Source organism: Lepisma saccharinum, chromosome 3 (genome assembly GCF_977018435.1).
Source record: "Lepisma saccharinum chromosome 3, izLepSacc3.1, whole genome shotgun sequence".
Classification (NCBI taxonomy): domain Eukaryota; kingdom Metazoa; phylum Arthropoda; class Insecta; order Zygentoma; family Lepismatidae; genus Lepisma; species Lepisma saccharinum.
The window spans coordinates 14354334-14373694 of NC_139231.1; the positions used below are offsets into that span (position 1 = coordinate 14354334).

The window sequence follows — 19361 nt, forward strand, 5'->3', positions numbered from 1 at the left end:
GACACTTGTCTATAAATATTCCAAGAAATTTTGTATTGCAAGTAGCTGTTATAACGAAATTATCTTGCTTAATACAAAAGTTTTTGGCTCTAGATACACCAAATTTTATTACATTAGTTTTTCGTTGTTCATAGAAAGTTTGTTTGCTGAAAACCAGCTTTGTAATTCAGTAAGAGCTTTTTCGTTTTTTTTTAATTAAGGTTACCTCATTAACAAAATCTACTAAAGCCGTTGTATCACCAGCGAAAAGAGTAACTTGGGCAGTTTTAACGTTTGCTGGAAGGTTATTTATGAACAATAAAAACGTAGAGGTCATAGTATCGATCCTTGGGGGATTCCAATAACCCCATCTTTCAATTCCGAGTAATATGTTGTTTGTGTCCCATTATTGGATAAGCTATTTATTGCAACGCTCTGTTTTCTATTCCGTAGATAGGTTTTCTATTAATTTGTTTGATAGCCCACGAATTCCGTAGTATTTTAATTTCTCTAGTAGTATGTGATGATTCACACAGTCAAACGCTTTCGATAAATCACAAAATATTCCAACAACAGAATACATTTTGTTTATGGCGGAAAGAATATCATCTATTACATCAAATATGGCATTTTTGTTGTTTTCGATTTCACAAACCCATTTTGTTGCTTTATGAGTATTTTTTTATCTTCTACATACTTTATTATCCTATTATAAATTAATTTTTCGAAAATTTTTGAAAAAATTGATAATAAGGAAATTGGTCTGTAGTTTTCAATTATTGTTCTATTTCCTTTTTTATGTAAAGGTATTACTTTTGATATTTTTAGACAGTCTGGAAAGCTGCCATTTTCCATACACTCGTTAATTAATTTAGCCAAAGGCTTGCTAATATATGTATATGCAAATCTCTCTGATCACGTTAATTGGCATTGAATCTAGTCCCATTGACTTTTTGTTTTTCATATTGCGAATTATGTTGGAAATTTCTTCGTCTGTAGTAGGGGTCAAATATTTATTATTTAACTTTTCTATGTATCTATTATGCTGATGCTTCGTTGCAGGTTTAGTGCACATTAACAAAATAATTATTAAAAGTATTAGCTATTTTTTGCAGATCTGTCTCTATTACATTTCCTGATTCTAATACAATATCTTGATTCGGATCCGGTGTTTTACCTGTTATATAATTAACTATTTTCCAGAGTTCTGCAGCTTTATTTTCTGCACAAATCAACTTTTTATACGACTGTTTGCAATGTTTTAGTGTTTTCTCGTAATTTTTGTTGAACTGTTTGTAATGATCTTTAAGTGTAGGGCTGTTTGGATATTTACACTGTTTATGTAGTGATCGTTTTAATTTGCTAAGACGTTCAATTTCCTTGGTTATCCATAGGCAATTGGTTTTGTTGTGAACTGGTGCTCTTTTAATGGGAAAACGTTTATTAAAATGGTATGTTACAGTATCAAGCCATATTGTTTATAAAATCCCATGTTTCTGATTTTAGCACGTTTCTGAATTTTGAAATATTCTTATCATTGTTTGTGGGTCTAACAAATCTGAATTTTTCACGTGGTTTATTTTTTTGGTTGTCTTCTATTACTTTTACCTTAATAAGCTGAGAATCATTGTCAGAAAAAACCTATGCAAGTTTGTACGGAATATATTTTAACGTTTATATTGGTGAAAATATTGTCAATTGTACTTTTTTGTTTTGTTGCTGATTCTAGTTGGAGTTGTAATTGTATGAAACAGACCAAAGAGTTCATTACATCCAGAAAGCTAATTTTTTCTGCTGTGTCTTTAGATACATCAATGTTAAAATATTCACAAACAACAATATTCTTTTTGGAACTTTTTGTTACGAGATCTAGCACTAATGTTAACTTGTTTAAGAAGACATCCATATTTCCATTAGGCATTCTATATATTGATATTACACATAAGTTGTAATTAGCTATTTCAATTGCTGCACATTCAAAGTCTTGTTCTACAGACAACTCAACAGCTTGCTTTATTTCAACTACATTACTTTTAAGTTTATTCTGAGTGAAAATTAAAGACCCGTCTCTTATTATATTTGGCCTACTGTAACTAGATGTAATACATAAATTATCAATATAATTGAACTTTGTTTAATCTTTTACTAACCAGTGTTCAGTGCAACAAAAATACTAATTTCATTATTGTTTTCTTTTTCTTTCTCGAAAAATATATCTATCTCTGATGCTTTTGATATCAACCCTTGAATGTTGCTATGGAATATAATGATAGTTTCTAATGCAAGGTCACTGCTCGATGGATTCTTACCTCCCCTTGGTCCCGATCTCCCACTCCACAGAACATACTTGTTTCGGTTCCTCAGCTGCATCCTGGAATCTTCGGAGTTCGATAGCCGGGGGTGACGTAGGGTGGGAGTAGCAGCAGACACTCGTGATTCATTCTCAATACTAACATTTTCATTCACAGATGTATTTCTAGGAATTTCCTGCGTTGCCACATTTCTTTGCACGGAACGCAATTTTGCATTTCTTCGCACTGTTGCATGGAATAACGCACACCATCAACAACGAGATGATCGTAACGAAGGAACGCACTATCACCACACTTTCTGGCTTCTTCAAGATGAGGTTTTAGTTCGTTTCTAATCTGACGCACATGATCAGAGTAATGCTCCGAAACCGCTACACCGCACTGTTTGAAACTTTTGGCCTTCGTCAGTATTCTCATCCTGTCTTTGAACGAGAGAAACTTGGCTACAATCGGACAGCAGCCTCTTCTTGAACCGAAGCGATGGACCCTCTTGAATTAGAATCTCCTCATAGCGCGATGCCTGTATTCTTTTCTATCACCTGGCATAGTATTTCCTCCGTCCTCTCCCACGTTTCCCGTTCTTCTTCCTGGACGTTGTAAAAAACAAGGTTGTTCCTTTTAGATTGGGACTCCAGGTAGGATACTTGATCATTTAACCAGGCATTCTCTTCTTTTAAGAAGTCCATTTCTTGCTTAATGGCCTTCACATCTTTCTTGAGTGACGACAGTTCTTCCTGGAAACACAGCACATTCTTATTTATCTCGTTCACTTGGGACGATAACTGGTCCTGACCTTCCTTCAGCTTATACAGATTCTCGATAGTCATCTTCTCAGAGTCTGGACCCGGTTTTGCCTCCAATGATGAGCAGCGTGCGTTCCTCGATGATTGCATTCCTCTTTCAACACCCTCTTTCCGCCACTACCCTTGTTGGTTCACACGACAGATTATAAGGGATCTGGCATCCAAAGCAGAACATCATTGTATGGAATACTCAAATGCATGCAGCAAAATTCAAAAATATACGAACCAGAGTAAAAAAAGAATATTCAGGATGTGTACTCAAACTACTTAAAAAGCATTAAAGCTAGTGTTAAAACAGGACATGAAGCAATTCTGGTACTTGATAAGAAATAAGAAATGACCATCATACACACAACTTATCTGTAATGAAAATCTAGAACTCGACAGTAACAACTCGATTGCTGAAGCGTTTGTGAAACACTTCCACTCTGTTTACGTACAGGAACCATCTTCTTACGAACCACCAACCTCTCTGTCTGAAAGTGACACCCTTCTATCTTCTCTAAATTTACAGGATATATCAATCACTGAAGTAGAAGAAGCAATAAATAACCTTAAGCCTAAAAAAACAGCAGGGCCTGATCTTATACCACCCTATATAATCAAGGGGTGTGGTGAAAGTGTAAAATATCCGCTATATAATGGAAATTGTCACAAATTTGTCCCATACCAAAAACATCAGAGAAATCTAAAAGTTCAACTACAGACCTATTGGGATACTCTCTGCGCTAGCTAAACTTATTACAACAACCGCAGGGGGAAACCCTGTGATGTATGAGGTTGGTTGGATATACAATTAATTGAGTATTAAATCCTTACCAAAATGTATTCCTTGCCTCTGTTATAGATAAAATTTTGCGCAATAACTAGCAGATTGCGACCCCAATGTCAAAGTGTGTTGCAAACATAAACTTAATATTAAAACATGTACCCAAATCTGTGCAGCTTGCAATTTCTTAAGAGAAAAATTAATCCGCCAATATATACAATCAAACAATACTTCATAAATTGTGCATTCTCAAATAAGACAGTAATGTAACTTTTAAACAAAATTATATTCTTCACAAATTATCTAATATATATTTTGAATGCATGATCATGCCTACGTGTAATTTTACCATGCTGTTACAAGTACGTCACAAATGTACCAATATTATAAGATTTAACAATATTGTTGGCACTCTTAGGTGGCCATATTTGTATTTTCGAAAAGTTCTATCTTCATATCAAACTTGTTCTTTACTTTATAGTTACTGTTAAAGTATACAGTATGGTACCAGAGCCTCCCTTACATGGAGCTGGCTTTTAAACACATGTATGTCTGGTTTCTAAGTCTAAAGATCACTTATACTTCACCACTTCTGTTATGTAGATTCCTGAGTATAAAATGGTTTCACTGTTTGTTCAAGAACAACTATTTCAGTTTTTGTCCATGATGTAAACTAATTTGTGGCCCCAACGCTTATCTTGGTGTAATTTTGGAAGCCATTTTTTATCATGAAGCCTCAATCCAGGTATCCTTCACTTTCAAGTTGTGATATGGAGACACAGACCATCGAATCATTACTTTTTTCTACATCACGAATATACTTTTTAATGCTGTAAACTTATTTTACAAGTTCAAATATGTAATAAAATTATGTTTCATACAATTTTAAGACATTTTCTATCATTTACTAACCTAAAAGAATACATTTTGTATGTTTATTGTCCCTATGTTATTGCGATATTTCCGATCTTTGAACAAAGTGATTTGGCAACACTGGAAAATAGCCATGAACTAAGATCAACCATAATTATGCATTTTTCTTTGACGAATTTCATCGAAATGTTAAGTTAACTTCAAATTGTGGCTGTTTTCATTGCAAATGTATGGAAAACATTGTGAAACAACTGTGTGTGAGTACTAATTAGCAAAGAAAGATAGCAAAATACAAGAATTACAGCTACAAAATTTCCCGTTCTTTGCAATGCTGCAATGGAGCATGAAAATAAATCAAATACGAGTCAATATTTTAATTTTGAATAACATTTTAAATATAACTCCAATAATGATGAAATTTCAGAATCAGTGCTTATTAATTATGGGGAATGCAATGAAATAAAAGCCCCCACTGAAAAATGAAGATTTAAATTTCCAATCTTAGCAAAATTTAATGTCCATATAACAGTGCATTTGAATGGACTGGTTATAAACTATTAGAACGAATTCTTCACAAACACTTTTTTGCTCACGTAAAACCTACTCTCTTTATGCACCAACATGGATTCGTACCAAAGAGAGAAGTAGTTATGAACTTCATTTCCATAGACAGAGATCAGGTAGACGTCATATACACAGATTTCTGCAAAGCGTTCGACACCGTAAACCATGATATTCTCTTGAAAAAAAAAATAGCATTTTATAACTTGTCCTCTTCCCTCATAGATTTAATGTACTTGTATCTCAAAAATAGAAAACAATACGTAAATTATCAAGGTTGCTGCTCCCAAGAATTTGTAGCTGGCTCAGGCAAACCTCAAGGTTCTAATCTTGGTCCCTTGTTGTATTTAATATTAATTAACGACCTACCAAAACAGCTTAGAAATTCTGAGAAACTCTTATTCACTGACGATTTAAAATTTTATATGAAGAAGATTCCACTAAATTACAAGAGGATATCTAAAATCTTAATGCATGGTGTAAAGCAAATAAAGTTAATCTAAACCATAAGAAATGCAGGGCCATAACATTTACCCAATTGAAATCCCCAATACATGATAATTACGAAATAGCACACACACACAAATAGACAGGGCAACCTGTATGTCAGGTTCAAATTAGAGTAAGCATCTATAGTGTGGATTCCACAAACCAGTAAGCAAATAGATCTTATTGAACAAGTTCAATGTAAATCACCAGTTACGTAGTTTTTAGGATAGAGGGTGCATATCCAAAGATAACACCTTATAACAAATTACTAATTAAATTACACATTACCTCCCATGTAAACACAAAAACGATACATCAGCTCCTTTTTCTTTTCAAAGTTCTTAACGACAAATTGGATTCTTCCTCTCTGCTTTCAAAAATAGTTTTTTATGTCCCTCATAAAAAGTTACGATCAAGAAAGCAATTCTTTGCAATTTCCCGCACCCGTACAAAATCTGCAGAAATGGCTCCCCTGCAAAGAATGTGTAGCTTGTATAATGAATGGTTATAGAAGAGCATACACTTGGACATATTTGCTACATTTCCTGAGTTCAAATACAATTTAATGGACAACATTCTTAATATATTTTTTCTTCTTCTTAACTTACTTTGTGTATATACACACAAACACATATATGAATGTAATTGTGTAAAATTTGATTAATTTTTTATCCACGGTAATGTATAAGGATGATATATGTAACTTCTATATGTATTTCTTTTATATATTAGAAAATGTGTGTAAATATTATTTTTATGTATATAAATCCCCAAATGTAAGAAATTTACTGTGCACTGTAAAAGGGCAGATGCCTGTTGTGCGCAGCAGAATAAATAAATATATAAATAATTTAGTACAGAGTAACAGTATTTAAAAGTGTTAAAAAGGAATCTTTACAACAGTAACTGTACAGGAGGAAACATTTTAGAAATGTAATACAGAGAACGGGTACAACTGACAGTGATAATTCTGATGCCAATAGAACAACAACTCTTAAAAGTTGTTTGTACACACCTCACAAATGCCATGTGTCTGCCTTTGCTGATGTGGCAAATATCTAACTGGTACTGCATTTCGTCGCTTCACATGTGTTAGCATATCATGGTTGATCAGCTGCAGAGCCATGGTGATATGGTTGTGAAGTTCCTGGAAATGGTCACTGCACAGTCACAACAGAAAAAGTTCTTGTATATTCCAACACACAGAATGCCTTCTCACATTTAATACTTTTACTATATTTGCTCCTACTGCATCCTAGTGGCAAACCATGGTAACTATGCCATGTAGTTTCCTTAAAAAATTTTGATAGTTTGTTGTTTATCTGTGGAGAATTTCTAAATTTCTTCACGGATGTATGAATCACAGTGTGTGTTGTTGTGTAAACTTCACTGGGGACCATGACTGTACTGAGTCGTCATACTTCATTTATGATCATCCATGTTTAAATATTTTTTTTGGATTATTTGAAATTTAGTTTGTCAATAACACATGCATTCCCATCAAATTCGAACAAGTAAGTTTTTATGTGTACACTATTCTTACTTACTTCTAGTTGACATTTTATACTATTCTATTTTTCCTTAGGTTCGTTGTGATAGTGGTATAGAAGAAGGCAGTGAAATTAGCATATATTATGATCCTATGATATGCAAATTAGTATGTTTTGGTCAAACCAGAGCAGATGCTGTAAATACCACAGTAAAGGCATTGGATTCCTATGTTATTCGAGGTAATGTGACTTCACAACTAAAACTGAATTATTATTATTTTATGATTATTATTACTACAGTGTAACTTCTAATTATGCACTTTTGAGGGGATTGTGGCTAAAGAACTTATCATGCAGGAAAATGTAAAATTTCTGAATATTTTATAACAAGATGTATAATGCGGGCCAAGAAGGTAATATGTATATAAAGTCGAAAAGTGTAAAATCCAGGAATTTAAAGTCATGGTTCCATTATAATAATAATAATATCCTAATATTTTTTATTTAGTGGACGAAGTTCAACCGCAGGCTGCCTACCACCTAACCCTTGTCATGAGCTACATAAGATAATACAATTATATATAATATAATAATACTTGAATATGGATAGAAAGAATTTCACATATACCTACAATTACAAAAGAAAAATTCTTACATGGAATAGTTTCACTATTAATTTTTAGTTCAATTGGTACATCAATAGCTATTTTTTGCAATTGTTTCGTTCCAATTAGCATACAAAGCGATTTTTCTGAGTTTATTTTAAGTACATTTGATGTGCACCATGTGTTAATATTATTTAAATCAGTGTTGAGTGAGGAAATACTACTTTCGAGCACTGTAAGTCTAGTCGAAAAATACAGTTGTTTATCATCTGCATAGAAGTGTGTATAACTTTATTTAAGTCTGCAATGTAGAGATTGAAAAGGAGTGGCCCCATTGTGTTGTTATTCTTATTAGTGCTGAGCCAATATCACTGAACGTATATCCATAATGATTCCCACCAATATGGATACTGCATCATCGCCTTGTAATCAAGGGGTCTCTGGTTTGATACCCAATGGAGGCACACAGTGGTTTGGATCCCACTTTAAATTGTAGGCCTAGTCCCGGTTAGTTTTAATGTGCATAAAGTGGACTTAAAACACCAACCCAATCAATCAGTCAATATGTATACTGATCTTTAAAAATTGTAACAATTAAAAGTTGTTCAACATATTAATGTAATTGTGGAACTATTTCACTCCAGTTATATGTACCAATTTATCAGTGTTTCGCTTTAAAATATTCAAGAATTACATCAGATTTTTAAACTGTTATGTAATCACAATTTTGTTTTCCACCTAAAACTGGTGTGAAATAAAAAAAATATGAATTTTGCATACTTTCCAGGATAATTTAACTGCAAAAGTGTCTGGCAACTATTTTGTGCACCCTGCTAAAGACCAAAGTGCCAAAATATCAGCTGGTGTTGGCAAACAAATTCTTATAATTTGTGATACAATACATTGGCATCAGTATTGTTTCAGTCTTAATTATTGTTGTTAAAATTCTAAATTTGAAGAAGATCTCAAATTGTGCAATGCATTATGTTGTAAACATTGTGGTAAAAGATTTCGAATGGGTATTCCTCGGGATTTTATTTTCTAAAATATCTAGTTGGAGAAAATATTCTTTTGCACAAAATGAACTTTAACTCTGAATTGGATTATAATAAATACACTTATATAATCATAAACTCATGACACTTATGGATAAGATTTAATTGACTTATTTTTTCATCTTATTTATTATTATTCATATAAATCAGTCTCACAATATTTTTATCTATAGGAACTATAGATAAAAAACATTATTTGGAGCAAATATAAACTTAAGGTAATATTTTAGTTTTTTTTTTTTCAACCTGCATAATTCTAGATTGGAGATAATTTTTGCAATGTAATAACATCATTCAATTCCTGATGTTTGGCATGAACATTAAATCCTCACAAATGCACTACCCTCACTTTCTCTCTCAATATATACCAGTTACATCTTACTCCATCTCGGATAATAACATGAAAGTAGCATCCTCTCACAAAGACTTAGGCATTGTGTTTGAACAAAAGCTTACATTTGAGGAACATATTGTTGGCACTCAAAAAAAGAGAAAAGGCCATTTGTCTCTTCAGTTTACTGTATCGTTACACTGAAATTAGTGATATCTCAGCTGAAACCTTACTTCAGGTCATTCATTTCCCCAATAATAGGATATTACTCTCCAGTGTGGTCCATGGCATGTCCCACCAATCTGTCTACAATTATTTCCGCTTCCCACTTTAACTAGTTATAGTACATTACAAAGTTACCTTTTGCAATTTTTGTAAAGTACATCTCTTGTCCTTTCTAAATTTACAGACACACTGTTTGCTGAATGATTTCAATTATTTTCCTGTAGTTTACTGTTATTACAAGCATAAGAAAACAGTTTTTCTTTGTGACACATGCTCCTTTCATCAGACATTTATTTTCATTTTGACTAAAGATACAGTTATAACAATGGTTAGTAATTTTTTAAACAAAAAGAATCCCTTATATAATGGATGCTGTCAATGTTACATTGTTGTAATATAGCAACTTAACTGTGAAAAGATGCAGTCTGTTTTATTTTTATTGCAGAAGAACACTGGAATAAATTAAATAATGAAAATGGTAACATAGATCCAGTATGGAGTTTTCTTTTTCACAAATGGAGTAAGCCACCATCTTTAAAATTTAATGTAACAGAAAACATCAAGAGACTTTGTGAAAACAATGATGAATTTGAATTACCTGATGATATTTGGGATTCATAATTTAAAAAAAAAAAATCTGAAATAAAAATAAAACAGACTGCTTTTTTCACAGTTAAGTTGCTATATTACAACAATGTAACATTGACAATATCCATTATATAAGAGATTCTTTTTGTTTAAAAAATTACTAACCATTGTTATAACTGTATCTTTAGTCAAAATGAAAATAAATGTCTGATAAAAGGAGCGTGTGTTCTCCTGAAACGTCACAAAGAAAAACTGTTTTCTTATGCTTGTAATAACCGTAAACTACAGGAAAATAATTCTATAATGCAAGCAATGCGTACATACAAGAAAAACTATGATTTCAATTAATAATAAAATAATAACCCATGGCACAATAGCCCATTGAGGGCCTGGGCCTACCTATTGACTACCTGCTTCACTCCCACCTGAACCTAGTCACGCACTCACTCGAGGTGGGAGATCATTCAACCAGTAACAGGGTGCCATGTGATCAGTGTGACAAGCTCCCTAATTTCCTCATGATTGTCGTTGGCTACCGGTCCCATACACAGGCTGAAATCTCAGGAGAAAAGTTGTAATGCTTCCCCCAGGAGACTCCAACCTGCATGCATCCCATAGCTGGAGCCCAAAGCATGATGCCTTAGACAACATGGCCACGGGACTGAATTATTTTAATTATTTGTACAAAATTGTCAGAGAACCCCCCCCCCCCCCCGGTGGTCTAGTCTATGGGGCATCTGACTGCCACGTGGGAGACCCGTGTTCAATTCCCTGGGTGGGTGATCTAAGGTCGGAATTTTTCCAGCCTTGTCCCTGCATAAAGTGGCTCTAAGGCTCATCCAGCCTTAGATCAATGGGTACCTGGGGGCAACCCTTAGGAGATAAAGGCTGCCGGAGCATGGTATTGATCACATAACCCTAAAATGGTTGTGATCAAGAATGTGTGGGCCCCTACCCCCATATTCCCTAAATGTGCCTACATGGCACAGTGCTATGTGCACAGGGAACTTTACCTTTATCTTTATACAAAATTGTCAGTGGCAAAATTCACTGCAACACACTCCTTCAGGATTTCTACTTTCGAGTGCCTATGCACTCAGCACGTAACAGAAACCTATTTTACACAAAAATTACACTGGAAATTCGAAAAAGATATCTTGTACAGACTTCCCACCCAATACAATGACCTCCCATCAAGTGTTGGTATATTTTCCTCAGAGTATGCCTTTTGGTCTTTCATTAGAAGTAATGCTGGCAAATAATATCAAATAGTGCCATTTTTCATTTATTTTTGTTAATCTTTTTGTGTTGTGTTTTTTTTATTATTATTTTTTTTGCTGTTGGTGATTTCAAGATAAAAAGTTACACTTGCCCTGTATCTAAAATTTTCTCAAATAAATAAGTAATTGGAAAATTTCCCAATATACATGGATCATTTCATAAATAATGCACACTAATTTATTACTCACCTGTATGTTGCTGTGGCGGCGATGTCTTTTCGCAGTCCTTCAATGTAGTCTCCCTTCTTGGCAGTGACCGAATCCGAAAGTCAAGGAAGCTTCTGTATGCCATCCAATACACCATTTTGTTCATCTGTCAAATGGCTCGGGTAACAGCAGTAGAAAGCTCTTCCAGAGATGAAAAACGACATCCATGCAAAGGTAGTTTCAACCTGGGGAAGAGGTCGAAGTCAGGGAAACTCATGTTTGGACTATACGGAGCATGGGTTATCACATCCCAACCGTAATCGCCTAGTTTTTCATTGACAACATGCCCGATATGCGGCCGAGCGTTGTCTTGAAGAATGAGTGGATCAGCCTCGAGTAGCTGAGGGCATGTTTTGTGAATTTTTATTTGCAGATTTTGCAAGAAATCACGGTAATACGCTGCTGTGACACGTGTGCCACATCGAACTCTTGTCTGGGAGAATTACTCCCTGACGATCATAACCAAAAATCTTCATTTGTTTGAATTTTGATTGTGCACGCTGAATTTATTTGGGTCATGGGAAAGATGGAGCTCTCCACTCGTTTGACTGCATTTTCCGGTTCAAAGTCCCTGATCCACTTTTCATCAATAGCAACAATCCGATGCAAGAATGCCTCTCCTTCAACATTGAATCTTTGTTTCAGCGTGGTTGCATTGTTCAGGCGTGTCTTCTTCTGTGCAGCTGTCAAGAAGTGGGGGACCCAGCGTGCCAAAATTTTTCTCTTCTCTAAATCATTGATCAAAATGCTGTATACAGACGTTTGTGGGATCCATGTGGTGTCGGAAAGTTCTTCACAAGTTGCACGATGATCTTCTTCTAGAGCTGCTGCCACTAGTTCCACACATCGTTCATCAATTGTTGTTTTCGGCCTTTCTGGTTTTTGCATCATCCTGTATACTCACACGACCACTACGAAAACAATTTGACCAACAAGACAGTGTACTACGGTTCAGTGTTGACTCGCTGCACACTTCCAGTAACACACTGTGGATTTTTGTCGGGTTTTTGCCACGTAGAGTTTCAATTTTAATGTACGACCTCTGATCGTCAAATGTAATGGTACCCAAGACACCTGCAGCCTCCATTTCCACTCCGTCTCACAGTGACGCTATGCAAAGTAGAGAGCTCACAAACACACGGCTGGCTGCGTCATGCCTTCAATGTAAAATGACACCAGTCTTACTTTGGTTGCATCATCCACTCTGCAGTGTTGCCACACTGTGCATTATTTATGAAATTGCCCATGTACTTTAAATTATGTACATTTAATATCTTATCATTTTAAAAGAATATTATTGCTATTTTGAATTCTTATCTTCCTAAGACCAAAGCGACAAGAGGTATGTGTCCTACAACTATCAGAAATAAATGGAACTTTCCAAATGGAATCAGCATGACAAGTTGAATATGTTGCTTGCATGTAACTTGGACTGGACCGTTTTCTCAACTTTGTGCATCCTGTTGCAATGGTCTGTTGTTCATGCATGCATGGTGAATGTTTGCTTGTCACCTGTCCCTTGTTGCTTTGGTCTGAAAGCTCTACTCAACTTCAGTGTGAGTAAATTTGAAGGAGATATTTCTAGCTGGCTGGGTGAGCTCCAGAGCCACTTTATGCAGGGACAAGCTGAGAAAATTCCAAACTTAGATCTCTCAACCTGGAAATCGAACCCAGATCTCCCGCATGGCAGTTAGACACCCTACCAACTAGACCACCGTGGAAAACTCTAGCTTGCACAACAAAGCCTAAATTATAGTCATGATTTTGTGTATTTTTTTTAGCTACACAACTAGTGATTAATTTGAATTTTGTACTGAAGATAGACTTTGCAAGGAAGGACAATTTTGTGCTGTTGAGTTAACTGTTGAAACCATTAATTTTTGTGCTTTTCTTTAAATTATGCATTCTCATCTTTTAATGCTCTTTTTCTATATACTTTTCTCTTTTCGTTGACAACAGGTGTACAACACAACATTCCATTATTACGAGACATTATGACTGAAGAGAACTTCCTAAGTGGAAACATAAGCACCTCATATTTGCCAAAAACATATCCTGAGGGCTTCAAAGGGAAACAGTTAAGTCAACTAGAGAAGCACCAACTTATGTCGATTGCAAGTGTGATATTTGCGAAGGAGGATGTGAGATCTGGAATCTTCTTGAACACAAGTGATACAAAGCAAAATCTGAAACCTACCACAGAATGGAATCTTTGTGTGTCAGCTTTTGACGAAGTTGTCCCGTGCTCTGTTGCAAAATCATCTTGTGGCTACACGGTTAGTAGTGAATTGTTAGATAGGAAATAGTGTAGCATTTAACATGATATGTCATTAAGACCCCTTGAACATCCTATATTTGATCATTTTTCTCCGTGAGTGGACAAAGTGTAATTTATTTTTCTTTTTCCTTAATTCCTTTAGTAACTTGTTCATTTTTTAATTATTTAATATCAGATTTCTTTCATTTCTTTGATAACCCTGTCTGCAGAGTGAATCCACTTTATATCAGGATATCAGCGATGAAAAATAATAAGATGCACAGTAATGAAACAAGTATTTGCATTGTCAAATTTATGGTAATCTTAATTATTCGTAGCTCCCCAATTTTCTCACAATAGTGGGTGATCGCATACACAGGCCAAAATCTCAGGAGAAAAAGTCATTATACTTCCCCACCCAGAGGCTCGAACCTGCATGCGTTCCATAGTTGGATCTTAAAGCATGACGCCTTAGACTGCACGACCACAATGTGGGACAAAAATGGGAAATACTCGGATTTTTTTTTATTCATACACAGAGAAACACTCAATTTATATTCCTGGGTGTTATATTTTCACACAGATTTAATTTTTCACTCTTATTTTACATTGCTTTTCTGCTGCTTTTGGTCATTTTCATTGTTTTCCTGGATTTATATTTCCACATATACCTCAAAGGATCCCATGTTCAATACCTGGAGGAGGCACGTAGTGGGTTGGATCCCACTTCAAACTGTAGGTCAAGTCCTGATTAACCGTTCTGTGCATAAAGTGGACATAAAACATAAGTTTTCCCACTTGCAGCCATGGGTACCTGAATTAACCAAAACTTGAAATGTGTAAAGATAAAGGAAAATATTCCATGTTAGTTGGGTCTAAAGATATCCATTAGTAACTCAGTCTAATCTAATAAGCTTACTGTTCATTTTTCCGCACAATTTTTGTTCGCGATCAATTTTGCCATCTGTGTGGTCATTTCTTCAGGCATGTACTGTCTTGTTGTGGGTGGTGTAGTCCCTTTTTCTTTCACTCACAGCAAGACAGTACATGCCTGATGAAGAAGCTACCATACAAGTGGCAAAATTGGTAACAGATAAACTGGGTGAAAAATATACAGAGCTTATTAGAACGAGTTACACCTCTCCCCGTATCCGCAAACAGATACCATTAATAACTGTATGTGGTACCTCATTGTTAATTTGCAAATAGTATTAAAAAAAAAATATGGATGGGTCGATATGAAATTTTGGCCCATACCGATAAAGCACCAATATAAAATTTACCGATAACTGATAACCACCAACACCAATCCGATATAAAATTCCAAATGTTCCTTGAAGAACCTGAATAGTTCATTGACCTTCGTAATAAATGTTTGTTACCAGGTGTTTGCAGTGCAAAAGAAGTTGCACGGGGTGGGGGAAACGGGCAAAGGCCCAAATTCAAAATTTTTCATAATTATGTAAAATTTTTGAACGCCGTAATTTCCATTTTTTTTCAAAGTTGCGGCACAAGCATTACATTTCCTCATAGAGTTGTCTTTTGTTGTGCTTCCCTCCATATTTGAAGTTACTTCACAAAGTAAGCATTTCGATACATATATCCGGACTTTTCGGGATCTAGAAAATTGGGAAGTAACTTCTGAGCTGGGATTGGAACATTTTTTTTCTTTCAAACATCCAGTATTGTCTATTGTTCGTAAACATTTGTGCGAAATCAGCACAATGGGTAACACAAGTTCATTTTTTCAGAGAAATTTTAATTGAAACCGTTTAAAATATTTTTTTCATGCATTACATTGTGTGGGAAAAGTTTCATATTTTCATGTTGTTCTATTCTAGTGGCGTGATTGTCGAGAGTCCACTGCCTTCATCATGTTGGCATTTGCTCCCCCCCCCCCCCCGAGAGAGAGATTGTGGAATGACCAGTGTCATCTTCTATGCCCATGCATTGCGCTGTGTGCCTATTCACCTGGGAAAGGTAAAGTTCCCCGTGAATATTGCACCGTGCCATGAAGGCACATTTAGGGGATGTGCCTTCATTTCTTCTAACATTCTCTCACTATCAGCCATTGTGGAGGTGATGTGATCAGCACCATGCTCCGGCCACCTTTACCCCTCCCCCCCATGGTTGCCCCCAGATACCCATTAATTTGATTCTGTGTGAGCTCCAGAGTTGCTTTATGCAGGGACAAGGACCGAAAGAATCTGACCTTAGATCACCCACCGGGTCTCCCCGTGGCAGTCAGATGCCTTACTGACTAGACCACCTTGGCTCAGCTGGAAGAAAGAAGTTTTGTGATGGAACTGCATTTCCTCTTGCCTCTTCTGGAGTAGAGAGTGCCAGATAGGGTGCTTGTCCAATGCCCAAGTTTAGTAGTGGTTTCTGCAGAAATATGGCAATGTGGAAGGTCTTCACATACATGATCCTGTATTAATCTCAGCAAAAATATCTACCAGAACTCAAAATTTGACTGTGCTACAATAATGACAATGTTCATACCGATGTTCTGGATTCTTAACCCATAAAGTATGTGTCCATATCAAGCATTCAACCATAACCATCATAGGGTAAAAGAAAATGGTATACGTCCACTTTGTAGCCACTCGACACAGTTTTTCCGTTTTCATCATTCCATAAAAATATATGCAAGTGCAGTTCAGTGAGTTTCCATTGCACAGCCCTCTCTTAATATTATTTCAATATTACCTATTTCACTTCTCAGCAGAGGAAAAATGTACAGAGAGGTGCATAAGTGCTACCAGGAAAATTGTGCATTATTTTAGTTTGTGGAAAGAAATTGTGCTGGCAAGTTGGCATTTTGTTATCATTTTTCAACCTTGTTTTGCTAAAAACAAAGTGAGTGAACACAGCAATGGAAAATTTATCTGGTAATGTTTATGCATCCTACTGTATAATGTGGAAACTGTATTGTGTAACAGGATACAGCCAGAACGAGGTCACACGTTCATGAATATCAAAGTTGAAATTGTGTTGCATTACACTATGTAACAAAAATTTGTTTAAGTGAAATTTTTTCGTGTTTCCGATGCAGTTTACATCAAAACACTAGAAAAACACAATTTTACATGTGGGAAATTGTTTTTAATGAAATGACAAAGATTTTCTGATTTTTTAGTAAATGCATGTATTTGGGACAATGAGAGCTGGTTTACACTGATAAACAAGTTTGAACACATGTCAAAATGGAGTGAAGAAATATAAAAAAAGGGCTACAGTACATGAAGACCTGTACATTCCATGTAAAGATATAAGGTCTCTAAAAATGTGTTGTTTTCCTACTTTTCCTATTGAGATGTCCATCAGCTTCTCTGATCAGTCCCCAGATGTAATTGCCTAGCATCCACTCATTATACTGTCCCTGGTACCTTCGTTCAAACAATTGTAAGTCTTGATTGAACCTTTCGTGCTGTTCCTCTGAGTATGCACCCATACGGGATTTGTAGACATCTAGATGTGAGTGGAGTACATGCACCTTTAGAGACATTCTGCATCCCATTGCTTTGTAGTTATTCAGAAGACCCTGTACTAAATCTCTGTAATTTTCCACCCTGTGATTACCCAGGAAACCATTCACTATGTCCCTGAAACTATTCCAGGCATTTCTTTCAACAGGTCAAAGCTGATGAAGTTGTCAGCATTAAGAAGTTTCTTCACTTGAGGGCCCACAAAAATTCCACCCTTTATCTTAGCCTCGGATAGTTTGGGGAAAACAGTCTGGAGGTACTTGGAAGCTTCCACATTTGTATGGAATAATCTTTTCACAAATTGCTTGATGAGACCAAGCTTAATATGCAGGGGAGGCATTAGGATCTTTTCCTGCTTGAAAAGGGTTTCGTTTCCACTTCATGTTTTTCTGTCCAATCTCTAACTCCGTCCTTAATGGCCACTCAACAGTCTCAAAATGTCTACCTGTATCCCTGCTATCCCAAAGGCAGAGAAAACAAGGATACTTTGTGTTTCCCCCTTGTGAGCCCATCAAAAATGCAATCATTTTAAAGTCACCGATTACCTCCCACTGGTGTTCAGCATAGCTTACCACCTGCCGAAGATGTTGAACACTGGAGTAATCTTCCTTTAGATGAGTCGGAAGAACGATTGGAATTGATCATCACTCATTTCCATTGTGAAGGAGAACAGCTTTATGACTCCTGCAGGAGCTGTCAATGAAGAGCCGCCAGTCCCTTGAGTTATATTCAAACCCTATTTCTTTGAAAAGGCCATCCACACACTGGCAATAGCATATTGTTTCTGTAAGAGTGAAGTATTGTGAGAAAGTTTCATGACGCTTCCTCTGGAGGGATATCTTGCAGGTTTTATCCAATAGGTTCCACTGCTTTAATCGCGATCTTAAAATTTCTGCATTGGATTTTGTTAATCCTAGATCACCGATTAAGTCATTTAACTCAGTTTGTGTGGGGAAGTGAGGTGTACCATTTGCATCCCCTGAGAGGCCTTCTTCGTGGTAGATGTCGGTATCCGATTCAATACTGGTATCTACACGTTCATCCCGTACTGGGGAAGGAGGAGGAACAGGAAACTCCTCACTGTGTGAAATGGGACGGAGAGATGATGGCAGGTTAGGATATTCAAAAACACAGGTTTTCTTACCTCTCTTGTGATGGAACAAGTCTACGACACAGAAATAGCAGTTGGATAGGTGATCCGTAGATTCTCGCCAAATTCTAGGTACGCCAAATTTCATTTTCCTGTTTTGTCCTCTATACCAGGCTTCGAGAGTGGATCTACAGCACCCACACACAACATGTGGTGCCCATTTTTTGTCTTGGTCTTCCACAGACATACCGAAATAAGATTTGAATGCTGAGCAGAAGTTGTTGCCCTCCTTTATCCTATGCTTTAGTGCCTTTGAACTAAGGAAGATGCCACACACATAGCAAAAACTGTCTGTATCATGCTTACAACGACGGGAAGATGCCATCCTTACACACTGCGACCCTCCAAAACAGATTTTAGAATACTAGGTTGCACAGTTTTATCTTACCATGAATTCATGTTAACCAATACATTTCATATAATTGACCACCATTACAAGAAAAATAATGACATGAAGATAGCAATACCACATACATATTAGTTTTTACCTAATTTATCATAAACAAAAAAAAATTCACTTAAACATTTTTTTTTTTTTTTTTTGTTACATGGTGTTATTCATATTGTGTCATACTAATAACAGTTTTTACTTTTTAATAGGTAAAGGTAGGAAATGAATCTCTGGAAGTAGCTGATACTTTCAGTTTGTCCTCCGCAGTCATCGACACTGATGTGTCTGGAAAGAATTGCACCATGCAACTTTTGAAGAAAGATGCGAGTGGAAATATGTGTCTCACGTAAGTACTCACTAGATTTATTTATTTATTGAAATTTCCAGTACAGCAGAAGCCATTTTAAACCGGAAAGAAACAACAGTAAAACAGTACACTAGTGTTAAAATGAACACACAAAACAAGATAAAATAAAATAAACAAAATATAAATATAAACATAAACAAG

The 19361-nt window shown here is 35.8% G+C and overlaps 1 protein-coding gene across 1 annotated transcript in view; it reads left to right on the top strand.

The window, feature by feature from the left end:
* The window catches only part of LOC145984921 (propionyl-CoA carboxylase alpha chain, mitochondrial-like), an 88765-nt gene that overhangs the window by 52786 nt on the left and 16618 nt on the right, over positions 1 to 19361 (top strand). Inside the window, exons 10-12 of the mRNA XM_083118319.1 lie at positions 7372 to 7516; positions 13527 to 13843; positions 19063 to 19199. Of these exons, the coding sequence (XP_082974445.1) occupies positions 7372 to 7516; positions 13527 to 13843; positions 19063 to 19199 (599 nt within the window). The remainder of the gene's footprint in view (positions 1 to 7371; positions 7517 to 13526; positions 13844 to 19062; positions 19200 to 19361) is intronic.